The following is a 27,926-nucleotide window of genomic DNA, read 5'->3' on the forward strand; positions in this document are numbered from 1 at the left end:
TGCCATCAAATCTCAAGGAGTGTACAATCTAAATCCAATCCACCAACAGTGTTTGGGAACATTTAAATACAAATTGAATTCTAAAGATAATGGAAGGATTCATGGGAGTAAGAAACCGTATCACTGTCCTGAAGGTGGGAAACAATTCTCAGATAGTCACATGCCTAAGAAACGCAGGGAAGATAATACAGGGAAGGAGCCATACCACCATTCTGAATGTGTTAAGAACTTTTCAAAATGCAGCCATACCACAACTCCCATTGTAGAGAAACCATATTTGTCTAAAGATGGCAAACGATTCTCACAAGTGAGCCACCTTGAGACACACATGATTGGTCATAGAGGACAGGGTTTATGCCGTTGTTTACCACATGCTGGACATTCCTTTGACAAGAGCAGTCTTTTCAAACACAAAATAATTAATACTGGAGAGAAACCATATTGTTGTTCTGAATGTGGGAAACGGTTCTCAAAAACAAGCATTCTTCAGACACACATGAGAATGCACACAGGAGAACAGCCATTTTCCTGTTTTGAATGTGGCAAACGGTTCTCACAAACAGGCCATCTTCAGACACACATGAGAGTGCACACAGGAGAACAGCCATTTTCCTGTTCTGAATGTGGCAAACAATTTTCAGATAGCAGTAATTATCGCAGGCATTTAAGAGTTCACACTGGTGAGAAGCCCTATTGCTGTCCTGAATGTGGCAAAAGATTTTCCGACACAGGCGGTCTAATGCGTCATGCAGAAGTCCACAGTAAAGACCGTCCTTATGCCTGTTCTGAATGTGGCAAGAAATTCTCACGAAGAAGCAATCTTCACAGACATATAAGAACACACGTTTGATAGAGGCCATACTCGTTTCCTGATTGTGACAAGCTATTCACCGATAACAGCAGCCTTCATAGACACAACAGAATTCATTCTGGATTAAGGCCATATTGTTGCTCTGAATGTGGCAAGCGATTCATACAACCCTGCAGTCTTCAGTGACACGTAAGAAGTCACACAGGAGAAAAGCCATACCGTTGCTCTAAGTGTGGAAAAACATTCATACAGAAAACTCCTCTTCAGGGACACATGAAAATTCATGCTAAAAAGGCAAAGTCCAAAGAGACTGTAAATAACAAAAAGAAAAATCTGAAATAATTCAGTCAGGTGTGGAAAGAAAATTGGAATTGCTCTGCTAGTTGGTTACACAGAATGCAAATGACAAAAAGTTGCAGACTCATTTAGGCAACCTGCTTATTAATTTACTGTAAGTGGCTTTTGCACTAATGACTATTGCACATTGTACACAGGTCTACTTTATAAGTTGTAATGTTATTTATCTTGTTATACTTCTATACTTTTTTATATTTTATTGTATTGCGAGGTTGAGAGAGAAACAGTATTCCGATTCTCCTGTATGTTCTGCACATATAGTGAATTGACAATAAATGGCTATTTGATTTGATTTCAGTATTTCTATTATCATTTCTCCAGAGTCTGTATTGGTGTTCACACTACTCTCTGGTGTGGCTGCTGCTCTTTCTATCTGAAGATTTAGTCCAGCTGGGGTTCGATCAGCCCAGTAGTCTCACAATGGGAGTGTATGAATGTACAGATGCATGTTTAGCATACAGCTGATGACGTGTTCATCTAATATAAATAAGGCCATATATGGACATCCTGTATTACGTTATACAGAGAGATACCTGATACTTCAAGCCCGGAGTGACCTTGAGGGGCTGCATACTTGAATGAACTCATCCTACTTACATCAATCCATCCATCCTCTCCCGCTTATCCGAGATCGGGTCGCGGGGGCAACAGCTGCTGAGATGCCCAGACTTCCCTCTGCCCGGCCACTTCTTCTAGCTCTTCCGGGAGAATCCGAGGCGTTCCCAGGCCAGTCGAGAGACATAGTCCCTCCAGCGTGTCCTGGGTCTTCCCCGGGGCCTCCTCCCGGTTGGACGTGCCCTGGAACACCTCACCAGGGAGGCGTCCAGGAGGCATCCTGATCAGATGCCCGAGCCACCTCATCTGACTCCTCTCGATGCGGAGGAGCAGCGGCTCTACTCTGAGCCCCTCCCGGATGACTGAGCTTCTCACCCTATCTTTAAGGGAAAGCCCAGACACCCTGCGGAGGAAACTCATTTCAGCTGCTTGTATTCGCGATCTCGTTCTTTCGGTCACTACCCATAGCTCATGACCATAGGTGAGGGTAGGAACATAGATCGACTGGTAAATTGAGAGCTTCGCCTTGCGGCTCAGCTCCTTTTTCACCACGACAGACCGATGCAGAGCCCGCATTACTGCGGATGCCGCACCGATCCGCCTGTCGATCTCACGCTCCATTCTTCCTCACTCGTGAACAAGACCCCGAGATACTTGAACTCCTCCACTTGGGGCAGGATCTCGCTACCAACCCTGAGAGGGCACTCCACCCTTTTCCTGGCTGAGGACCATGGTCTCGGATTTGGAGGTGCTGATTCTCATCCCAGCCGCTTCACACTCAGCTGCGAACCGATCCAGAGAGAGCTGAAGATCACGGCCTGATGAAGCAAACAGGACAACATCATCTGCAAAAAGCAGTGACCCAATCCTGAGCCCACCAAACCGGACCCCCTCAACACCCTGGCTGCACCTAGAAATTCTGTCCATAAAAGTTATGAACAGAATCGGTGACAAAGGGCAGCCCTGGCGGAGTCCAACTCTCACTGGAAACGGGTTCGACTTACTGCCGGCAATGCGGACCAAGCTCTGGCACCGATCGTACAGGGACCTGAACAGCCCTTATCAGGGGTCTGTTACCCCATACTCTCGGAGTACCCCCCACAGGATTCCCCGAGGGACACGGTCGAATGCCTTTTCCAAGTCCACAAAACACATGTAGACTGGTTGGGCAAACTCCCATGCACCCTCCAGGACCCTGCTAAGGGTATAGAGCTGGTCCACTGTTCCGCGACCAGGACGAAAACCACACTGTTCCTCCTGAATCCGAGGCTCGACTATCCGACGGACCCTCCTCTCCAGACCCCTGAATAGACTTTTCCAGGGAGGCTGAGGAGTGTGATCCCTCTGTAGTTGGCAACACACCCTCCGATCCCCCTTCTTAAAGAGGGGGACCACCACCCCGGTCTGCCAATCCAGAGGCACTGTCCCTGATGTCCATGCGATGTTGCAGAGGCGTGTCAGCCAAGACAGTCCTACAACATCCAGAGCCTTGAGGAACTCCGGGCGTATCTCATCCACCCCCGGGGCCCTGCCACCAAGGAGTTTTTTGACCACCTCGGTGACCTCAGTCCCCAGAGATGGGGGAGCCCACCTCTGAGTCCCCAGGCTCTGCTTCCTCATTGGAAGGCATGTTAATGGGATTGAGGAGGTCTTCGAAGTATTCCCCCCACCGACCCACAACGTCCCGAGTCGAGGTCAGCAGCGCACCATCCCCACCATATACAGTGTTGACACTGCACTGCTTCCCCTTCCTGAGACGCCGGATGGTGGACCAGAATCTCCTCGAAGCCGTCCGAAAGTCATTCTCCATGGCCTCCCCAAACTCCTCCCCACGCCCGAGTTTTTGCCTCAGCAACCACCAAAGCCGCATTCCGCTTGGCCTGCCGGTACCTATCAGCTGCCTCCAGGGTCCCACAGGACAAAAGGGTCCTGTAGGACTCCTTCTTCAGCTTGACGGCATCCTTCACCGCCGGTGTCCACCAGCGGGTTCGGGGATTGCCGCCACGACAGGCACCGACCACCTTACGGCCACAGCTCCGGTCAGCTGCCTCAACAATAGAGGCACGGAACATGGCCCATTCGGACTCAATGTCCCCCCACCTCCCTCGGGATGTGGTCGAAGTTCTGCCGGAGGTGGGAGTTGAAGCTACTTCTGACAGGGGCTCTGCCAGACGTTCCCAGCAGACCCTCACAACACGTTTGGGGCCTACCACGCCTGACCGGCATCCTCCCCCACCATCGAAGCCAACTCACCACCAGGTGGTGATCAGTTGACAGCTCCGCCCCTCTCTTCACCCGAGTGTCCAAGACATGTGGCCGCAAGTCCGACGACACGACCACAAAGTCGATCATCGAACTGAGGCCTAGGGTGTCCTGGTGCCAAGTGCACATATGAACACCCCTATGCTTGAACATGGTGTTCGTTATGGACAATCCGTGACGAGCACAGAAGTCCAATAACAAAACACCGCTCGGTTCAGATCGGGGGGGCCATTCCTCCCAATCACGCCCTTCCAGGTCTCACTGTCATTGCCCACGTGAGCATTGAAGTCTCCCAGCAGAACGAGGGAGTCCCCAGAAGGTATGCCCTCTAGCACCCCCTCCAGGGACTCCAAAAAGGGTGGGTACTCCGAACTGCTGTTCGGTGCATACGCACAAACAACAGTTAGGACCCGTCCCCCCACCCAAAGGCGAAGGGAGGCTACCCTCTCGTCCACCGGGGTAAACCCCAATGTACAGGCTCCAAGTTGGGGGGCAATAAGTATACCCACACCTGCTCGGCGCCTCTCACCGGGGGCAACTCCAGAGTGGTAGAGAGTCCAGCCCCTCTCAAGGAGATTGGTTCCAGAGTCCAAGCTGTGTGTCGAGGTGAGTCCGACTATATCTAGCCGCAACCTCTCAACTTCGCGCACTATCTCAGGCTCCTTCCCCTTCAGAGAGGTGACATTCCACGTCCCAAGAGCCAGCTTCTGTAGCCAAGGATCGGACCGCCAAGGTCCCCGCCTTCGGCCACCACCCAACTCACACTGCAACCGACCTCCTTGGCCCCTCCCATAGGTGGTGAGCCCATGGGAAGACCCTACTTATCGCAGTCAGACAAAAAAATATAACTGAAAAAGTTAATAGACAAATAAAAAAGGTTCTCCACTACATCCGTCACTACCCGCTGTGAGAACTTCATTTCTATTCTTTCAAATGCTTCCCTTCTTTAAAGGCGACTCGGCTTGCACCCTATTAGATTTTAGTGGCCCAACATCATTTTTCTTGAAATGCTTTAACTTTTCTTTTTTTTTTTTGTAAAAATATATTAAAGGGTCACAGTCAGGAATTGACCTTTGCACCCCTAAAGTATCAGGTCCATCTCCCATAGCAGTGAGCCACCAAAGCCAAACTGACCAATCAGATTGCTCAGAGGGACCACACACTCGCAGACAGACAGAAGCTTTTTATTATCTTACCTATTAGCTAAAGAAGCGACCTTGATGGATTTAATTATCTGTTCTCGTTTGGTAAATGTCTTCTGTTCCTGTGACTCAATCTGATGTTCCTCAGGTACCGCACACTGTGGTTTGCTGCCCTCCTCTTCATGTAGGGGTATCTCTGGGCACAAGACACTCTCGCTCACGTCAGGCCCTGGTACCACAGCCTGTTTGTGGTCTTCTGCTTCATGCAGGGTGGTGTCTGGACATCACACACTGTTATGTGTTTCACATCTGGTTCTGGTCTTATTGGAGACCATGAAGACGTTGATGGTGTACCATCCTCTGGATTACGAAGGAGCACAGCAGCCTACTCACCTTTCTGCAGTAAGACTCTGTCCTTCACGCCGTAGGGGCAGCCATTCCAAGTGATCATCCTTGTGAAGTTCACCGTCCCTCTTCATAAAGTGGTGACATCAGAGGCCTGAGGTTCCTGCTGTCACACAGGAGCTCAGCATGTCTCCCAGCTTCTTACCTTAGGGACGTGATGTCGTCCTCTGCTCTGTGTGACCTGTGAAGTGTCATTTCTAGCTTTCCTTTCTTTGACTACTGGACCCCAGTTATCTCAGATTGCTCCATTTTAATAAAGTCACCGTTCTGTAACATAATGTCAGTCCTTTCCATCTCTTCACTGGTGTGTTTGAGGCAGGCAGGTCATTCTTTCAAACCTGAACTCCGCCACATCACCACTGCAGTATCTTCATCAGCTCTTCTTCCTCAGTTCACAAGTGAGCTGAGATCTCACAAAGCTGCCGCACAGCCTGTCCATTAAGTGCCAGGACCAGATGGAGTGCCGACTCTCCCAGGACCATTGCTTTAGTTGTGTCACCACCTCAAACGTCACCTGATGAGCCTCCCATGCTGAACTACCATCGTGCTGTGGAAGCTCAGTCTGCACCTCAACACTAATAGAGAGGACATCAAAACCTTCACTAGAAATTGGACAATTTATCTGTAATGGTGACAGAATGACATAAATGAAAATGTGAAGGCTCACAGTGACAGATACTTCAGGAAGTTTAAAAAATAAATTCAAACATAACAGGAATGAGGGGGACAACTGGGAAACATTTGAAAAACTTAAAGAAGCCAAAAGTTACCCTGAGAGCCACAATTGTTCTTTACAGCTCCTCACTTGAGTACGTGTGGCACAGTAAATGTGACGAGTTGATGTCCACCTCATTTATCACCCGAGTGGCCTGTGATTCTAAACTGAGCAGCTGCAGGTTCAATTCAGGCAGTTCATGGTGGACACGGGCAGCAGGTGGGCACATCATTAGCTTAGCGTTTAGATTGGCACTGCCACATTTGTCCAGATGACGAGGTGACAGGGGATGTGAGGGGGCTCAGTGTAAGAGCAGACAGTGATGGACCCGGACAAACACACACACACACACACACACACACACACACACACTGATGTTCTTGTCTAAGCTAACACTACAGCCGTCTGGTTTTTTTTAATTAACTTGGCGACTCCACGCCGTGGCGTGTACGTTACACACAAAGATAAGTGTGGTGAACATCAAAATGACAACACGAGCTTCATCCTCCATATGGTTTAGTTCTACTCTTTGGACCTTTTTTCACTTTTATTTATTTCTGGTGAGCAATTTTTTAGTTTTCATTTTGGTTTGCAAAAATACTTTGGTGGAACACTAAGATGGTAGAAGGTTCAAGAACATAAGTCAAGCTGAGTTAGAACTGATTAAAGGGAATAAGGCCTGAACATTATGGGGGAGTTGGGCCTCACAGCACTACGTCCCATTAAATTCAGAGCTAGACACCCACATAATATTAAAAGGGGCCACAAGTAGCAACAAAATAGGAGGTTTTGCTTACAAATAAAGGCTAAATATGAGAAAGGGGAGACACAGAGACCCCAAGGAGGTAGAATCCCAAACACTTAACTCTACTCCACAGCAGTAGCTCTAGTTAGCCATTGGCTGCTGGCCCACTTACCCACACACAGCCCCCTCTCCTTCTGCACCAGCTGAGCTCCCATCCAGTCCACTCCTTGATTTCCAGCTCATCCTGGTTCTGCTCAGATGGGCCTTTAAAGCTCCAGAGCAGTTGTAGAAGGTCTGGTGCTACCCGTAAGTAGTCACATTTCACACACCTACCAGCCCAGAGCTCCTCAATATAGCACACTCTTCCTCAGTTTGTGAGAAACGTAGACCACCTCAACTCCAAAGTGATCATGGCATTCAGGTTTCTAAATGGAGAGTATCCATAATGGGCAGCATGGTGGCACAGTAAGGAGATCGGGGTTTGCTTCCCGTGGCCTCCCCGCATGGAGTTTGCATGTTCTCTTCGTGTCTGCCTGGCTTTTCTCCAACAGTCCAAAGACATGCATGGTAGGTGCATTGGTGATCCTAAATTGTCCCTAGTGTGTGGGTGTGTGCCCTGCGGTGGGCTGGCACCCTGTGTTGGCTGGGATTGGCTCCAGCAGAACCCTGTGACCCTGTGTTAGGATATAGCGGGCTGGATGATGGATGGAGTATCCACAATGCAACGGGGCCAAGAACAATGAAGTCCAGCAGCTGCTTTGCTTTGTGATGTCCCCAGCTTGGACCTTACTGGAGTAAAATCTTCACTTATGTATCCACTGTGTGCTCACAGTGATCTGTTATATAGCGCCTTTCATGTCTGTGTTGGACCTTCTTAACACACATATTACATCATACTATTACATGTGTGTTATACACAAAGACAAGTGTGGTGAACATCAGCCTGACAACACCAGTCTCATCCTCCATATTCTCTACTTCTACTCTTCAGACAGTTTATTTTACTTTTATTTCAGTTCCGGTCCACTAAATTATAATTTGAACAATGTGACTTCGCCCCCTGCTTGCTTCACTTACCCACCCCGGGTTTGGTTTCCCGGATATACAATTTAAAGAGATTGTTATTTTCATATGCATTATTTTCACTTTCACTTTAAAACTTTTATAAAAACAATACTTGTCCTTTATTTCCAGCCCTGTTATATAAATCTTGTTATAATATTGAGATTATTGTCACTATCTCTGTATTAAACTGTATAAATGTATTTTTCATTTTATTTTCTGTAAGCATGCAGAGCTGAGCCAGACTTAGCACAGAGTGTCAGCATTCAGATTTGCTGGGCCAGGCATTAGGATAAGACAGACAGGGACAGCTGGAGGCCTGTGCTTCAGCCTAAAGAGTACTGGGTGTTATTTAAACCTGCTGTCTGATGTCAGCTAAAATCTTGTATCCTTGTTTGGAAATGGGCTCTGTGCCACCTGGGGGCTTGCGTATGGAAAACCCTATAAAACCTTTTGGAGGATTGCCAGCCATTGGGAGACTCGACGGCCGGACTACAGGAGACTACGTCTAATTGGTCCGAGAAATCCTTCCTGCGCTGTGACGATGACTGCAAACTCCACACGCAAGGCCCCCACCCGACTGAGTACTGCGGTGTGTTTCCCCCGTTATTTATGCAGCGTAAGCCGATATTAAACAAAAGCTAAGTTCATCTTCTCTGTCATGTAATCTTATAAACCATCATTGCATGCTGGGGGGGTAACACCTTTTTAATTTATAATTATTTAAATCCAGGTTAAATAAAATGCCGCAATTTAAAAGAACTTATTTTCGAGGAGCTAAAACCTCATATCGGAAAACAAATTGGCATAGTCGGCAGGATTGTGGCTATATTAATAAACTATATATATATTTATAATGTATATTTAATAAATATGCTTCAAATAATATCGGCGGTGAAGGTCTAGCGTACCGTTACGTATATCGGGTTGGTCGCGCGCACTGTCATGGACGCCCATAGCCGAGTTATTTAATACATACACGGCCCCAAGTGTGTGGCCCGAGCTAGAAGGAGAAGTTAATCCTTCAAATGTCCAAAAGGCGGTTTTGGCACTCGGGCGGTGAATTAGGATGGCTTTTATTAACCGCAATACACGAGTTAGACCATAAAGTTCAAAGTATGGTCATAGAGTGTGGGGAACTTAAACAAGAAATAGAACATCTACAAGAAAAGCAAAGTATCTCTCGAGAATGCATGGAAAATGGCGCGTCCCGTGCGGACGAGCGGGAGAATAAATGCACCGCTTTAGCCGTACGTTTGGTGCATGATAGAAGGCGAAAACAAGGGAAAAACATCCCGTTTCCTCTTTTAAAATACGAGCCATAATGCACGGCGATTGGAACCCAGAAACATGGGACGGCACTGTATATAACTCAGACAGTGACGATGATGTTTTGGGGGAAGACGGCATGGAATCAGATGAGATAAATGATAATAATAATAATTTTGACATAATAGACGCAAGACCGGTTGTTCAAAATAAAACCAAAGCGCACCTAGGCGGACCGCACAGGGTAACGTGAACCGTACGTGATTTTACACAAACAGAGTTTCTGGAAATTGGTAACAGTATAGGCAGAGACCAGGCGAGAGTTTGATGCAATGGATATTACGTATATGGGATGAGGGTGGTGATAGTTGTCAGTTGACGAATGTAGAGATTAAAAATTTAGGCTCTATCACTACGAATCCTAAAGTAAGGAATGTGTTACGAGGGACACAAAATCAAGCGATAGTCTCGATCGTAGAATGGGTAGTAAATGCTGTACAACACGCATATCCAGATGCTAGAGACTCAGAAGAGATTGATAGATCCTGGCTGACAGCTCCTGAACCAATTCAGCAGCTGTGAGAAATGGGCGTCAATCAGCTATTTATAAAGTCGCACCAGGAGTCGCGTTTGCTGGCCCTGATACTGAGGCATTCACTGCTGGGATGCGCAGCCATCTAATAAAAAACGCACCGAGTTTGTTAAAAGGGGCTCTATTATCTATGCTCGCCGGAGCTAATCAACAGACAGTATGGGATGTGACTGCGTTATTGAGTCAGTTAGATGAATTAGGCGCTACGGTGTCGGCATCTACTGGGCCGAGACCAGTCAGAGCCATAGAAGAACATAATATACGAACTGTACGCCATGGAAAGATAATTCATGATCTGCTACAAGCAGGGGTAAATAGAAGGGACATAGATAGCAAACAAACTGCAGAACTTTTTCAGAAATGGCAAGCTCTGAAAAAGCATAAAAATGGAGAGGGCATAACTACTCCAACCGCACCGCCTAGTGAACCAGAAAAGAGACACTGAACAAAAACCGAGATGATATTTTAACTTTCCAAAAGGGTGGCGCACACCCCGACCGACGTATTGAGGGGATGGCAGGTCTCCTGTAGGCGGAGAGGTACGGCTCATTCATACAGGAGACCGACATCCGTACGTCCCACTAACAATTTACTGGGGTAACGGAAGAAAACCACATCAGGTTATGGCACTTATGGACACTGGGGCAGAAGTAACTTTAATTCACGGGGTTATCCACAGAACTTTTCAGGACCAATTGTAAATGTGAATGGATACGGGGGCTCAGATATACAGGCGGAACTAATCACAGTACACTTAGCACTAGGAAAGTCACCCTCTTTTAAAGCTAATGTGCTAATTTCAGAATTGCCTGAATATATTCTGGGGATAGATATTCTTACAGGAAGGTCATTACAAACAGAATGGGGAACATTTTCTTTTGGGATTCGTAATTTAATGTGTAGAGCAGTTAAAGTAATAGTAAGAGGAAAAGCGAAATGGACCCCTTTAGAAATCCCAGTACCTGACACCCCTGTAAATTTAAAACAGTATCGTTTGCCAGGAGGTTTACAAGAAATAGAAGAAACAGTGGAAGAGTTACTGCGGGTAGGAATTATTCGACCTGCGGTTAGCCCTTTCAATTCTCCTGTGTGGCCAGTCAGAAAACCGGATGGTTCCTGGAGGATGACGATCGACTACAGAGGTCTAAATGCTAAAGCACCACAATTGACTGCTGCAGTTCCTGATATCGTTACCATCGTAGAGAACATCATGGCTAATGCAGGAGAGTGGCCTGCTGTCATCGACCTGGCTAATGCTTCTTTCTCTATTCCAATTGCAATCCAAAGTCAAGATCAGTTTGCGTTTACCTGGAAGGACAGACAGTACACTTTCCAAGTACTGTCACAGGGATACCTACACAGCCCTACACTGTGCCATGGACTTGTAGCAAGAGACCTGGCTACCTGCCCAGAGTTGGAGAAGGTACGACGCTTCCATTATGTGGATGATATAACGTTAACTGGAGATGAATCATCAGTAACAAATGCATTGCCTGCTTTAATAACACACATGGAGAGCAGAGGATGGGCCATAAATAAAGACAAAATCCAAGGACCCACCAGAGAAGTTCAATTTCTGGGCATGATGTGGTTTGGACCAGAAAAACGAGTGCCCCAAAAAGTAATTGACTCTTTGTGTAAGTTACAGGCACCCACTAATAAAAAAGAAGCTCAATCCTTTGTGGGACTAATGAGTTTTTGGAGAGTTTTTGTGCCACATTTGGGACTCATTTTAAGTCCAACACCAAGGACTGGGACCTTTAGAAGCTGATTTGCCTTTTGTACGTGAAGCTACAGAACAGAACGACATTGCTACGTGGAGCTTGTGGTAAAAGCATGGCAGTAAACGTGGAGCCGACAGCTGACAGGGTCACAGACTAAATATACACCACTCGAAAAGCAGCTCCACAGCATACTGGGCCCTTCTGCACACTGAGAGACAGACTGGTCCTGCTCCGGTAAAGCTACGCACTAACTTGCCTATTGCTGGGTGGGTTAGAGACAATGGCCTGGGAGCGAGAGCAGGCGCTGCCTAAAATTAAACTTTATGCAAATGGAAATGGTGTTTGCAAGCAAGAGCACACTTTGAAGGAAAAGACAGGAGTGCATTACAAGGGGCCATGACAGGGGCTGAGATATATGAGGATCCAGATGACTTACCACCTGTTGTGTAGTGGAGTCGCCCGTTAAAGACACACCAGCATACGATCATCTGACACCAGCGCAACAGGACAACAGCTGGTTCACAGACGGGTCAGCAACTGTGGAAGGAGGAAAACGGCTTTGGAGAGCAGCAGCTTATCAGCCTCACACTGAGACCATCCTCCATCAACAGGGGAAGGTAAATCAAGCCAATGGGCTGAACTTCTTGCTGTAGCCATGGCATTAACAGAAAATCAAAGCTTCGCTATTGTTGTTTATACGGATAGCTGGGCAGTGTTTCAAGGACTAACAGTGTGGATAACCATGTGGAAAACGGTTGCTTGGACTATTCATGGGAGAGAACTATGGGGTGACACAGAACTGTGGGAGCAGCTTTGGACAATGGGCATGAGAGGGGAGACCCTCATTGGTCATATAGATGCCCATGCCCCTCTGATATCCCTTGAAAGGATTTATAACCAACAAGCTGATATGATAGCTGCTGTTTGAGAAATCAAACATGACGAAGGCTATACAGAGGATGATGAGCTGTGCCACTATGCTGAGGTAAACGTAATCGAGCCTTCATTAATATCATTAGCAAGGTGGGCTCATGAAACTTCAGGACATATGGGAGCGGAAAAAACATATCAATGGTGTCATCAGCGATGTATACCAGTCACTAATGACATTGTTAAACAAACAGTGAACAACTGCTCTACCTGTACAGAAGTAAAACAATGGCCCCTACAGAAGAAGGCAACTGGTAAACTGAAGAGAGGACTTGGACCAGGACAAATCTGGCAAGTGGACTACATTGGGCCACTGCCACGAGAAAATAAACAACTGTATGCCTTAACTGCAGTAGACACTTATTCTGGACTTTTACAAGTTCATCCATCAATAAGAGCTGACCAAGAAGCTACACTTAATGGACTAAGCCATTTAATCCAAGCATATGGAGTGTCCGAAGAAATCCAAAGTGATCAAGGAAGCCACTTTGCTGGGAAAGACGTACAAGAATGGGCTCAAGGAGCTGGAATCCAGTGGACTTTACATATCCCTTATCACCCACAGGCAGCAGGACTTATTGAGAGAATGAATGGCCTTTTGAAAGAACAAGTTAAAAAACTAACTGGGCAGACTCATCTTAAAGGCTGGACTAAAGTTTTAAAGCAAACCTTATTTAACCTCAATAATCGTCCGTTGGCTGGGTCCACACCATTTATGAGACATCAAAATGTCGGAGGGGAGCCACCTGTGTGTGCCCTCTGCCTGACAACAATTAGCCCACTGGCAAACAATGAATGAACTCCCACAGGGTTACTGGTTAGGGCACCTAAGTCACTCATAATCAAGTTAAACTCATCAGAAAGACTAAGCTTGGGAATAAACGGTCAGTGGCCACAGGAATGGGAGGTTAGAATAAATGTTGAAATGCTTGTACCAGACGCATGCCTAACAGAGACATTAGATATCTGTTTAAATGAATGGTGTTTAGTGTTAGCAAATCAAGGCAGTCGAGACATACACAGAGCTGAAGGACAGGCCATATGGAAACTGCACATAGAAAAGTCACACCTGTCCTAGTCAGTATTGAACAGTTTAAAGGAGAAATTGGAGGGAAGGTATGGGTATCAACTCCAGGGTAAAAGCCTAGGGCAGGAGAAATAATAGCAGCAGGACCAGGAGACACCAGAATGGTTCTTTAACAGGCTCTCAGTCGCCCCTCTGCTTTCCCTTACACAGATTATCCTCACGTGTGGAGTAATCAGTACACACGGTTTATGGAGCCGATGCACCCCCTACAATAAAGTTATTTGGGCTGCTGACACGCCAGGAACAGAAAAGGATGTGACATTGAACTTCACTCTTACCAAGAACTGTACCTGGCAGTTACGAGACAAGACACCTACGGCTCCGTTTTCCATGAAACTGGAATATCCTGAACTGTTATCTTTACCTGTTATGACTTATGAAGACACTGAAATAACTGTGACTGTGCATAATAATGTATCTGTCTGGTTAGCTATGATGAATTGTAAACCTGATTCTAATGGAGGATCACGTTGGACAATTGAAGGGGGGCAACAACTGACTGCAATATCAACACCCGAGAATGATGTAATATTATATGTGTTTAAAAAGGAACCAGCAACAAATGTAAAGGTACCAGTAATGTTATGGGAAATTCATAAGACTAGGAGAGGAAATGGTTATCCATTTGACGCAACACTACTCAGGCAAATGAAAGGTTGTAAAACAGCTAGGATAGCACATCAAATAATTACTGTAGCACTTGACATTAATGTTAGTGGGTTTGATATAAAATGTTATGATTTTCCAAAAGGAGAAAATATAGTACCACACAGTACAGATGCAACATATCATTGTAGACACACACCATCTTTATGGCCTCCTCATAAGGTAGAAATAAAACGAAGGCCACAGCGAGACATTTGGGGGCTATAGGAACTGGTTTAGGAGTAGGAGGTTTAGGTCTAGGGTCTCTTAATACTGCTGAAATAGCCGCACTATATAACAAAATATCACCTATTGGTGTAAAACAAGCTAACAGTTTGCAAACTTTGGCTTATTGGGGGCTAGAGTTGGCAGACAGACATTTACAGGCGTTGCTTTTATGGAAGACCCACCATGGATGGTTAAATGAGTCCTTATGGACTGGTTTGCAAAGCCAATGGGCCATAGATGTAGAATCAGCATGTTATTTAAAACAGATTATTGCTATACAGCAGTATCTAAATTTTAAGACAGATTGGGGATTCAAAGACCCCCAACACTGGAGAAAGGAATTAAAATTACCATTAGACTGGTGGTTGTAGCCAAAGTTCTTCATGTGTGAAGAATCAATATACCAAGCTGTATTTCAGGTAGCAACCACCGCTGAAGATGACAATGTTTGGTGTCTGTTTCATGTTCTGCCTGTTTTACTAGGAGGAACATGGTGGGCACCCATAGTAGACAGAAAATGTATAGACATGAATAATAATACTGTTGAACCTGCCTTTTGTTATAACTGGCAAGAAGGGTTCGTATGTCAAAGGGTGGGAACATTGCCACAGCCCTGTTTGCATCCTTTAGCTGGAGACTGTTGTTGGCGCCAAATAGCAGTAAATTCCACTGAAGTATTTGAAACTGATACCACTTCTGTACGTGCAGTGACAATAAATAACATAACTTGGAGTGATGGTACCCATTACAAGGGCCCAGGGGTATCCTGTCGCACCAATGTTAGTACAATACGAGATGACTATTATGGAAGGACTTACGTTTTAACTACATGGGAGGATATACATTAGGAAGCAGAAGCTAACCCATTCCTCCACTTACAATTTGCCTATGAGATAGAATTACCTAAATATAAAGCGATTTTAGAGCATGCTAAACAATATGAACATCTTTTTAATGTAACGTTACAAAAAGCAAGGGACCTACTAGTAAGATTAAAAACTGATGAAAAGAAAGTAATTACCTCTGCAGAAGAAATTGAAGAAATATCCACACATCACTGGTGGGATTTTTTCACTAAGTGGTCACCATCTAGTAACACTATTTTAAATGTACTTGTTCATCCAATTGTACTATTAATTATTATTATTATAATTTTCACCATTACAAATTTTACCTACACTTGCGTATTAGACGAGTGAAGCAGGAGCGAGATCGGCACTACACCCCACGTCTTTACAAACATTCTTGAGGAGCGGTTTACATTGTAGAGGGGGACCGAGTACCTTTTACTTTGTGGATAAGATCCTCAGGGATTGTTTTGTCACAGATCCAGTGACAAAGGGTGGTTTGTTATATTATTAAGATTAATGTCACTGTCTCTGTTCAGACCCTTTTAAATGTATTTTTCATTCCTTTTCTGTGTGCATGCAGAGCTGAGCCAGATTTAGCACAGAGTGTCAGCATTCAGTATTGCGGGGCCAAGCACAGGATAAGACAGACAGGGACAGCTGGAGGACTGTGTCGTCAGCCTGAAAGAGAACTGTGTGTTATTTGAACCTACTGTCTGATGTCAGCACAAAATCTTCTCTCCTTGTTTGGAAATGGGCTATGTGCCATCTGGGGGCTTGCACATGGAGGAAGCAGTATAAAACATTCTGGAGGATTGCCAGCCATTGGGAAACTCGACGGCCAGACTGGAGACTACGTCAAACTGGTCCAGAAAAACCCTCCTGCGTTGTGACGATGACTGCTAACTCCATACGCAAGGCCCCCACGCTTGGACTGAGTACTGCGGTGTGTTTCCTCCGTCTACTATGCAGCGTAAGCCGATATTAAACAAAGCTAAGTTCATCCTTACTTCTCATGTAATCTTGTGACCGCCATATTGCATGCTGGGGGGGGATAACACCTTTTTAATTTATAATTATTTAAAGTCAGGTTAATTAAAACGCCGCAATTGAAAAGAAAATATTTCCCAGGAGCTAAAACCTCATATCGGACAACATATGTCTATCGCACTATTATATTGTATTGAGGATTACTTGTGTTCTGTTCTGTGTATTGTGTTGTATTGACCACCTACTCTTTGACACCCACTGCACGCCCTACCTACCTACCTGCAAAGGGGTCTCTCTTTGAACTGCCTTTCCTAAGGTTTCTTCCATTTTTATCCCTACAAAGGTTTTTTTTTTTTTGGGGAGTTTTTCCTTGTCTTCTTAGAGAGTCAAGGCTGGGGGGCTATCAAAAGGCAGGGCCTGTTAAAGCCCATTGCAGCACTTCTTGTGTAATTTTGGGCTATACAAAAATAAATTGTGAAGAGTGGTATTGTCTGCGGTGGGCTGGCGCCCTGCCCGGGGTTTGTTCCTGCCTTGTGCCCTATGCTGGCTGGGATTGGCTCCAGCAGACCCTCATGACCCTATGTTAGGATACAGCGGGTTGGAAAATGACTGACTGAGTGCTACTGTGACAGAATTGTTTTCCACATTCAGGGCAGCAAAATGGCTTCCCCTGTGTGAATTCTTTTGTGATCCTGTGTATTACTTGTGTTTCTGAATGGACGAGTAGTAACTTTCTCTGACTAATAAGGAGAAAAGAAAATCTTAGTTATTGGCAAACATGGACATTGTGAGGGCGTTAGAAATAAACTTGGTGCATTAGGCTTAAAAGTGAAGTTGGAGGTAAAGAATTTACAAGTAATCACTGACTCTGACCTCAATTTTAAATCACATATTAATCAGATTACCAGGACTGCTTTTTCAACTTCAGGAATACAGCTAACGTTAGACCTCTTATAACTTTATAAGACATTGAAAAATTAGTTCACACTTTTGTTTTCAGTCAAATAGATTACCATAATGTATTCTTTACAGGACTACCTAAGAAAGCCATCAATCAGTTACAGTTAGTGCAGAATACAACAGCAAGAATCTTAACCAGAAAAAGAAAATCTGAGCACATCTCATCAGTTTTAGTGTTATTACATTGGATACTCGTGTCATTTAGAATTGACTTTAAAATACTACGACATATAGTCCTCTACTTATGAACTAGTGAGATGTGAACTTTCATCTATATGAACAAAGTGGTCCTCAAGTCCAAAATTAGCACTTAAGGATAATTCACATGTCTGCCAAATGGTGGCATCAGGGTTGGGAAGATCTTTATGATAACAAAAATAACTATTTCATGTACAATACTTGTAATTTGCTCAAAGCACATTAAAAACTACCAAAAAACATTGTTTATATGTCCAAATCAAGAGACGTCTGAAACTAAAACATTTATCAACAGATGCCAATATGTGCTGGATTTATAAACAAAATGGACTTACAAACAGACTGCTGGAATGGAACCTGCTTGTAAGTAGGAGATCGACTGTAATGGTTTACACAGCCGTAAATAATCTCACCCAGTCCTACATTTTGGAATGCCTGTCCCCTTACACTTCCAGTGATAACCTCAGATCTTCAAATGAAGGTCTACTTAGAATTTCAAGATCCAATCCGAAAAGAATTGGTGAGGTGGCCTATTGCAGTTACACACCTAAAATTTAAAATACTTTACCAACAGAAATTCACCAGGCTAATACTGTAGAACATTAAACATAATGATAAAAACACATTAGTTTAAAATGGCTTTTCATAGCTACATTTTAGTTGTATCCCTATCAGTCTATATGGACACTGGATTATCATTTTCCTCTGGGATGTGCAGTTCCATACTAATCTGTACTATTCTCTGCTGTCTTCTCCATTTCTTCTGTGGTGATGATGTGCTCCACCACCTCCTGATCAACATACCACACTGCCTCGTGCTTATGGACTGAATGGCGGGTGTCCCAGATGTCCACATGGCCATCATCATCAACATCTTCATGTGAAGCACGTAAACCATGAGGACTGATTGAGGTACAATGTTATCTAGAATGCCTAGTAGCAGCCGGGCAGTGTTTTGGCCATGGATCCCCTGCTGATTTTTTTCTCTTCAGCCGAACTGGAGATTTTTTTTTTTTGCTTTTTTCTGTTCACTTGGCCATTCAACATTACCTTTTTCTTTGTAACATGCTGTATAATATTATTGCCTCGTCTTGTTTATGTTTTATATTAAACTTCCTTATTTCATCTTGTAAAGCAGTTTGAGCTACATTGTTTATATAAAAATGTGCTATATAAATAAATGTTGCTGTTGTATCCAAAAGGTTGTTTCTCCATGAAAACTGTTTGCCACATTCAGAACACCCATATGGCTTCTCTCCTTCGTGAATTTTAATGTGCATCAGAAGAGTATTTCTGTGCCACATTTGTTTAACACATTCAGAATAGCAATTCAGCTTCTCTCAGGTTTCATTCTTCCAAATTGTCTTGGTGTGCTTACTATCAAAACATGAGTGAACTTCAATCTTTAGTCAGGACAGTCTCATTGGACTGTTTAACTTCTCACTCTCATAAGTTTCCCACAAGGACTCAGTGTACAACCTGCATTGTTTCTAATAAGGCTTCTTTTTGTAGGTCATAAGGAGGTATTTTAATTTGTCAAGATGGGCCTGAACGTTTTTCATTATCAGTCCTGTTCATCCTAGAACAGGCGCTTCTTCTGTTTTTGTTTTGTGGTCCACATTTCAATTGGCATATCTCTGACTGCATTTCTTGGTATTTTATTTCTTTCTTGCCTCTCCATTCTTCAGACTGAGTAATCACTAGGAACTAATACTTCTGTTATCCAGGATTTCTTACATCTGGTTTTCTGGCCTCTATTTTTAGTCAGTCAGTATTGCTGTGCTACAAGTGACCTGAACCTCCTCATTTTCCATTGTGCGGTCTGAGTTGTGGTCCCAGTGTCTTTCTGGTGAGGGTAAGTTGTACTTCTTACCAAGTTTTCAGCGAATGAGCCTGGCCACTTTGTGGTGTTGTGTAGTGTATAATCCTTCAGTAATCAGTACCTCGCACCCAGCAACAAAATGTGTGACTGTATCTAGCTCTTTGTGGCAGAAGTGACAGTTATGGGTTATTTATTTTTTGTATTTTTGATCTGATACAATTTGTGTCCAAGCCACCGTTTTGTGCACCTATGATGAGGCGTACATTTTTTGGTCTTAGTTCACCCATCATAAGCCATGCATGAGTAAGTTCTGTTTCCACATGAGGCTGTTGGAGGGGGGCAATGTATTTACCACTTTACTTGTACTTTCCCCAATTACATCTTTTTTGTTTTTATCAAACTTTTTGAATTCTTTCTTCTGCTGCTTGGCATTGTACTGTGTTCATCTGTGGACAAGGTGGGGAAGTTTCTGTCATTTTTTTCTCTCTTGTGTGAATTCTTTGATGTTTCTGAAGACTGCTTCTCTGTGAAAACTTTTTACCACATTCAGAACAGCAATATGGCTTCTCTCCAGTGTGAATTCTTTGGTGGTTCTGAAGACTGCTTCTCTGTGAAAACTTTTTACCACATTCAGAACAGCAATATGGCTTCTCTCCTGTGTGAATTCTTTGGTGGATATGAAGACTGTGTCTCCATGAAAACTTTTTACCACATTCAGAACAGTCATATGGCTTCTCTTCTGAGTGAATTCTTTGGTGGCTCTTAAGATGGCTGCTCTGTGAAAACTTTTTGCCACATTCAGAGCAGCAATGCGGCTTCTCTCCTGAGTGAGTTTTAATGTGCATCTGAAAATTATGTCTGTAAGAGAATAGTTTTCCACATTCAGAGCAGCAATATGGCTTCTCCCCTGTGTGAATTATTGTGTGGTGCTGAAAACTGCTTCTTTCTGAAAACTGTTTACCACATTCAGAACAGGCATACGGCTTCTCCCCTGTGTGGATTATTTGGTGGATATGAAGATTCCTTCTCCGTGAAAATTTTTTACCACATTCAGAACAGTCATACAGCTTCTCTCCTGTGTGAATTCTTTGGTGGCTCTGAAGACTGCTTCTATGTGAAAACCGTTTACCACATTCAGAACAGTCATATGGCTTCTCCCCTGTGTGAATTATTTGGTGGATCTGAAGATGGCTTTTCCGTGAAAACTTTCTGCCACATTCAGAACAGCAATATGGCTTCTCTCCTGTGTGAATTATTTGGTGGCTCTGAAGAATGCTTCTTTCTGAAAACTGTTTGCCACATTCAGAACAGTCATATGGCTTCTCTCCTGTGTGGATTCTTTGGTGGCTCTTAAGATGGCTGTTCCGTGAAAACTTTTTGCCACATTCAGAGCAGCAATACGGCTTCTCCCCTGTGTGGATTCTTTGGTGGATATGAAGATTCCTTCTCTGTGTAAACTTTTTACCACATTCAGAGCAGAAATATGGATTCTCTCCTGTGTGAATTCTTTGGTGGCTCTGAAGACTGCTTCTATGTGAAAACTGTTTACCACATTCAGAACAGTCATATGGCTTCTCTCCTGTGTGGATTCTTTGGTGGGTCTGAAGACTGCTTCTCTTTGAAAACTGTTTACCACATTCAGAACAGCAGTGAATTTTGATTCCTGTATAAAGTTTAAAAGAAAAAAAATATTAGTTTTTAACCCACCACTTTCATAATGACATTATCTTACAACACTAAATAAATATTGGTATAACTTATGAACAAACTTTTGATAAGCATAAGCAATCATAAGACTTAAGTTGCAAGTGAATAGAGACTCAACTTGTTCATTTTTTCATTTGTATTTCAACTGCTCATCACATGAGCACAATTATAGGAGCCAAGAAGTTAAAATAGTAAAATAAATAGATCACATGTGACAGGCACAATCAACAAGACTATTGCTGACTTTTTTAACTACATTACAGAATGGCATCATCATTTTGTCATCATATTCTTGAAATATTATAACACTAGCCAACCCGTGGCGTACCATACGCCGCATAATCAGGCCGCTTTTTTAATGATTATTAAGCACAGGGAAAAAATTAACATTTGAAAAATCCGGAGGAAAGGGGAAGGACGCCCATTACGCCCCATCCGTCATGCTAGTCTGCTGATTTCTTGTTCAGTAACCTGTGAGTAGTGATGGGTGGAGTGAAGCCTCATGAAGCATCAACACGTTTGAAGCAATTGTGTCGGAAATCGTATCAAAGCTTCAAAGCATTTGACACTCACCTCTCTCGTGACACATCCTGGCCATTTTAATTAACATTACAGAAACTTATGATACACTTCAATGACGTCTGTTAAAAGTCGTATTGCTTTTATTTTTTCGTAGCTACAGACTTACAACGAAGAGAAGGGTTCGTCAGCAGCTTCTAGTGTGTGATGTCTAAAAAATATAAATATAACTAACGCCGACAGGCAGAATGCACTATATGACAGCAAGAGTTAAACAAAATAAGATGCCTCACCTCATGCATTCCCAGCTCTTTCAATTAGTATTTACTTATGCACTGTATCATTATAATCGTTCCTGTTATTAGTATTATAATTAACCCTGATCTTTTCTTGAGATCACATTTAATAGCCTTAAATGTTTTGTTTAGTCTGTCTTAATTAAAATGGAGTAGACAGAAAGTAAAGGTTTATCCCTGTACTTTGCCATGATATAGGTAAGCACATTTGAGAAAGAAAATGAAATCCTTAAATCACAGATGTCATTATTCGATCAAGTATTAAAATCTGCAGTGCTTCGAAAGAACACAGTGTCGAAACCTGAGTATCGAGCGGCCCATCACTACCTGTGAGTCACGTAGAGTTTTCATTGTTTGAGGTTCTGGCCGCTTTTCACGTACTGAGTTGTTCTGGAGTCACAGTTGAGAAACAGTTTTTTAATGTCTTTTAAGCACAGGGGAAAAAATGAACATGTGGCCCGGTGCATTCTTTAACTGCCTTGTGGCGCTGTAGTAGTACGCCTGCTTTGCAGTAAGGAGACAGTGGAAGATTGTGGGTTCGCTTCCCGGTTCCTCCCTGTGTGGATAGCAAATTATCCGCGACAAAGAAACTGTTTTACACGCTGCAAACCAATCCACGCCGCTTTTTCAATGTTTTTTAAGCAGAGGGAAAAAAATCAACATTTGCAAAATCTGTAACGCTGCTTTCAGTAAGTACAATGCACACGCGTTTAGTTTGTTGGCCACTTTTTGCCAGCGGTCTTTTCTGGTTTGGGCTGTTTTTGCAGAGTTACCTCTTGTGCATATTAAATCTTGAAATCCTTCGAGTAACTAATTAACTAACACCCACCCACTCAGCTTGTGTGAAAAAAATGCGCCCATTCTTTCATCATTTTCTTGCAGCCTATCAAAGACTTGCTGATCATGTTTTCTAGACTCAATATACATTGTGTTTTCACTCAGCGCGGAGGCGCACATTCATCTCGGATTATTACATCCAGCTAATCTGCTACACGACTGCGTTTGAAAAACCGATTTATCCTTGATGAGTTTCACCGGCATTAATGATTAGGAATCTGGTTGGAACAAAACCCTGCAGCCACAGGGGTTCACCAGGACCGAGTTTGGGAAACACTGCTGAACAGAGACGAAACCAACTCAGGTGAGGAGTTGGGGTGGGCAAAGTAGTTGGAGCTATTGATTATTCAGTGTTGTTTGCCTGGGTGTCTGATCTGCGTTGACTGACATGGCTATTTTCTGCGTATCCCATGGTTGTCTTCCGGCAGTGTGAATGCTTCGAGAGACAGGGCTTCCTTGAGTGGTGAGTTGTTGCAGTTTGTAGAGAGCGAGGGTAGACACGGGCCGTGAAAAAAGGAGTGTTGGTGGGCGGGGAAACTTCTTCCGTGTTCCTGCAGGACAATCAAAGAAGACGCATGTTTGTCGCAGCGAATTGCTGTATGTAGCGTGTAAAACAGTTTGCTATGGTGCACGCGGTCGTGCCTCGTAACCGAAAATATGTGAAATTAACTTTTATTAAACAGAATGTGTCTTAATATTTGTAAACAGTCCAAAGCCACCAGACTCCATATTATTTTTTAAATTTGATTTTAAAAAGAGGCAGAGGATAGTAAAGCAAAAACATTTTAAATATACAATGAGAACAGACTACAATTTAAATGAATAAAACACGCAGGTCACTGAAAAAGCCCAGAGACCCACATGACACCTGACCTGAAACAGCAAACTAGACACTTGTGGCCGAAGTGCAAAATATACTTCTGCCTTCATACCACCTGCGTCAGGGGCTTTTTTGTTGCAGTTTGATTTTAAAATGTATTTAATGGATTTAATTTCTTCAGCTAAAACAGGGTCCTCCAGAAAAGCACCATCATTTTGTGAGAGTTTTGCTAAATTAAAAAATTAAAAAAACACATCAATCACTCCAAAGATGGGAGTTCAGCAGAGGGGAAAGTTTAAGAAAAGAAAAGAAAAAAAAAAATCAGACAAGTAACCGGACCTTGGCCAGTTAATGCTTTACATGTTAGAAGGAGGATTTTGAAATCTGCCCTAAACTTAACTGGGAGCCAGTGTAAGGATTTAACAACTGGAGTTATGTGTTCGTATTTTCTTGTTCTTGTAATAAGTCTTGCAGCAGCATTTTGGATTAACTGGAGACTGTATAAAGAACAGTTTGAATATCCAGTGAACATAGCATTGCAGTAGTCAGTCCTACTAGAAATAAATGCATGAATACATTTCTCAGAATCCTGTTTATTTAGAAAGTGCCTTAATTTCCCAACATTATTAAGATGGAACAAACATGATTTGGACAACTTTGTAATATGTGCTTTAAATAACATGCTAGAGTCAAAGATAACTCCTAGATTGCGGGCTGATTCTGTAAAATTAATGGTGATTCCAACTGAGGTAAATGATGACAAAATATTGCTGTGATCAGCGTCATTCCCTCCAACAAACAACATCTGTTTTATCTGTATTTAAAGACAAGTAGTTCTCATTCATCCACTCCTTTAATTCACTGACACAACTAATTAAAGACAACATTGGAGAAACTTCATTTGATCTAAATGAAAGGTATAACTGGGTGTCATCTGCATGCGAGTGAAAATTAACATTATGTTTCTTAATGGCAGATCCTAGTGGAAGCATGTAAAGTGAAAACAGTAAATGTCCCAATACTTCTGTGTATAACGGAGTACTGTCAGCATATTTCTGTACATATTGGAATCGATTTGATAAAAAACAAAACCAAGCGAGCACAGTGCCTGTAAGCCCAACATCATTTTCTAGCCTGTGCAGTAGAATAGAATGGTCAATGGTGTCAAATGCTGCACTTAAGTCTAACATAATTAGATTGGAGTTTTCTTCATCGGCGGATATCAGAATGTTGTTTACAAACCTCATTAGTGCCGTTTCTGTACTATGGCCAGTGCGGAAACCAGACTGGAATTTCTCAAATAAATTGTAATGCATAGGGTGTGACTGAAGATGATTGGCGACTACTTTTTCTAGTATTTTAGAGTGAGAAAGAGTACATTTGAAATAGGCCTATAATTATTTAGTATGCGGTGGGCTGGCGCCCTGCCCGAGATTTGTTTCCTGCCTTGCACCCTGTGTTGGCTGGGATTGGCTCCAACAGATCCCCGTGACCCTGTAGTTAGGATATAACGGGTTGGATAATGGATGGATGATTTAGTATGCATGCATCTGACTTAAGTAATGGTTTAATGACTGACACTTTTAGTGCTTCAGGTACTGTGCCATGCAATAAAGAACTATTGATAATGTTTAGAATAGCAAGAACATCCATTGCACTTTTTACTAGTTTTGTTGGCACTGGATCTAGGTAACAAGTAATGGGCTTCATTTTGGAAATTAAAGTTAAGTCTTCCTGCTCAGTTACAGGATTAAAATTACTAAAGTGCTGAATGCAATGTGAGACAGGGTCTGCTAAGCTAGTATTTGGTTTATACTGTGATGCTGAGATCTGGGATCTTATATTTTTAATTTTCTCATTGAAGAAGTTCATAAAGTCTGTACTGCTAATATCTGTTGGCATTTTGCACTGTAGATCTGAATTCCCATTTGCTAATTTAGCCAATGTTCTAAATAGTACCCAAGGATTTTTATTATTGCTATCTATTATTGAGGAATAGTATTCTGAGAGAGCTTTAAAGAGAGCTTTTTAAAATTTTTTAACATTCTCTGTCCATACAATTTGAAAGACATGTAGCTTTGTTGTTCTCCATCTGCGCTCCAGTTTTCGACACTCTAATTTAAGAGCTCGACTGTTTTCATTAAACCAGGGAGAGTTTCTATGTGCTTTGATCACTTTTGTTTTAAGGAGAGGCACTGTGTGCAGAACATCTCTCAAGGTCACATTATAATGTGATGTTAGCTGATCTAAATTGTTTTCCACATTTCCATTTGATGTTAACTGATCTAAATGGTTTAACACAATTACACTCGACTTACTCAAAGTATCTATAAATACTGAAGCAGTATTACAATCTAGATGTCGCATTGTCATTGTTTTAATCTATGACTGCGTTGGCAAGGGCAGGACTAAATCAAATGTAATTAAGTAGTGATCTGAAATAACTTTCAACTGTGTAAGTTATAATTAAGTCTAATGTGTGGTTATAATTATGACTTGGGCCTTTGACAATCTGACAAAATCCAACTGAATTTAACAAATAAGTAAAGCATTTGCTAAAAGTGTCAGTTTCCACATCAACGTGTACATTAAAATCCCCCATCAGTACTACGTGATCATAATTTATAGCCAAATCAGATAAAAGTTTGCTAAATTCAGTAATGAACAATGAATATGGCACTGGTGGTCTGTAGACTAGCACTATAATTGGGTTGGAATCGGTTTTATTACTTAAAATGAATGCCTCAAAGGATGTAAACTTGCCTAAATTTTTACATGTGATTTGCACTTTGTTACAATGAATTATTCCAAGGTCTCCTCCTCGACCAGAATCTGTACACTTATTAAGGAATGACTATCCATTTGGTGACACCAAAGCTAGGGGAACAGTGTCACATTTACATTATGAATGGGCAAACATGGAGAGAGCTCAGTAAATAATCCCATCCTAACCCCTACATTCACAATACAAGAGTCAATGAGGTGAAAATATGAAAACACACATCTGAAGATAAACATGACATGAAAGAAAATATTAAACAATTGTGGGTTGAGAGTATGGAGCATGAAAGGTCCTGACCTCTCACAACTGGCAATGACTCTCTAATCACATGTGTATGTACACACACAAAATACACACAAGAAAAAAAGGAAGAAGCAGCCATTATGAATTAATATTCAGGAAAATTTCTAAGCAGTACTGGTATATTATACATAAAACAGTCAAAGCGGTCAAGCACCAGTGACATGGAGTCAAGGACACTGAGCGTCTGTTGAGGGTCAGTGAAATGCCGCTGCCCCCCAGTGAAGAAGTCTGAAGCTTTGCCAGACAAATCAGTAAAGCAGAAAGATCAATTTTGTGGAGCATTGTTGATCACCAGAGATGAGGTCTTGTCGGGTTGGTGTGGCGTTAACTGAATAATTGGGAGAAAAATTAGACCGTCCATCCTTCAAAAGTTACATTTGAATTTTTGTTGTGCATCTTTCAGAATAGTAACTCAGTCAGAACTGGACGTAGACATGTCACTTTGCCTGGTATGTATCCTGTGTGCCCGGCCTGAAATTAGAAATGGTGGAAAACCAAAAAAGCCATTATGTCTTCATAAAGCCAAACGTTTTCCCACTCTTATTATATGAAACTCCAATAATTCTGATTTTGCCTCTCCTTGATCCATCTTATTGTCTGTAAAGTTTCTTATGTGGATATTGGGTCTCAGCATAAAAGGACTGTATTCTCCATGGGATGCTGCTCAATTTGAGTACAGACCTGAATTAAAACTGACAGCAGTTTCTGCTTTTCGTTTCTAATTTCTACAATATCACTAAGAAAGTCAGATAACCTCCTCTCTTCTGATGCATTTAGGTCACACTTAGAACTCCATTTTGCTTCGATATAAAGGCTGTCTGTTGATTAACAGTGGAAACTGCTCCGGAGTTATCAGCCGCCATGCCATCCTCAATCAAACTCCTCTGGGCTTCTTTACTGGCCTTGAATGCAAAGAACCAGGATGCGTCTTCCAATCTGAACAATTCATATGTCACACCAAAAACCACAAAAGTTATGTTGATTCATTTTTTAGATTAATTTGTAACAACAGTAATTGCAGGATAGTGTCATGGAGTACTCTTACAATACAGTAATCCCTCGCTATATCGCGCTTCGCCTTTCGCGGCTTCACTCCATCGCGGATTTTATATGTAAGCATATTTAAATATATATCGCGGATTTTTCGCTGCTTCGCGGGTTTCTGAGGACAATGGGTCTTTTAATTTCTGGTACATGCTTCCTCAGTTGGTTTGCCCAGTTGATTTCATACAAGGGACGCTATTGGCAGATGGCTGAGAAGCTACCCAACTTACTTTTCTTTCTCTCTCTCTTGCGCTGACTATCTGTGATCCTG

At 42.8% G+C, this 27,926-nt stretch overlaps 4 protein-coding genes across 8 annotated transcripts in view; 2 read left to right on the top strand and 2 right to left on the bottom strand.

Moving 5' to 3' along the window:
• LOC114642082 (zinc finger protein 883-like) overlaps nt 1-27,926 on the top strand; it is a 422,053-nt gene that overhangs the window by 282,886 nt on the left and 111,241 nt on the right. The gene's annotated exons all lie outside the window — the stretch shown is intronic.
• Nucleotides 1-27,926, top strand: part of LOC114643402 (zinc finger protein OZF-like) — a 719,868-nt gene that overhangs the window by 164,249 nt on the left and 527,693 nt on the right. The gene's annotated exons all lie outside the window — the stretch shown is intronic.
• The window catches only part of LOC114642086 (zinc finger protein 664-like), a 396,955-nt gene that overhangs the window by 89,046 nt on the left and 279,983 nt on the right, over nt 1-27,926 (bottom strand). The window lies entirely within an intron of this gene.
• Nucleotides 19,619-27,926, bottom strand: part of LOC114644298 (zinc finger protein 850-like) — a 45,176-nt gene continuing 36,868 nt past the window's right edge. Inside the window, exons 2-3 of one of the 2 annotated variants that reach the window (XM_051921859.1) lie at nt 22,549-22,552; nt 19,619-20,955 (exon numbers count right to left, since the gene is read on the bottom strand). In XM_051921859.1, coding sequence (XP_051777819.1) covers nt 19,743-20,955; nt 22,549-22,552 — 1,217 coding nt within the window. In that variant the 3' untranslated portion in view covers nt 19,619-19,742. Of the gene's footprint in view, nt 21,017-22,548; nt 22,553-27,926 lie in introns of both variants that reach the window. The other variant, XM_051921860.1, reaches the window with a different exon arrangement.

The sequence above is a fragment of the Erpetoichthys calabaricus genome (genome assembly GCF_900747795.2).
Source record: "Erpetoichthys calabaricus chromosome 1 unlocalized genomic scaffold, fErpCal1.3 SUPER_1_unloc_27, whole genome shotgun sequence".
Lineage (NCBI taxonomy): Eukaryota > Metazoa > Chordata > Cladistia > Polypteriformes > Polypteridae > Erpetoichthys > Erpetoichthys calabaricus.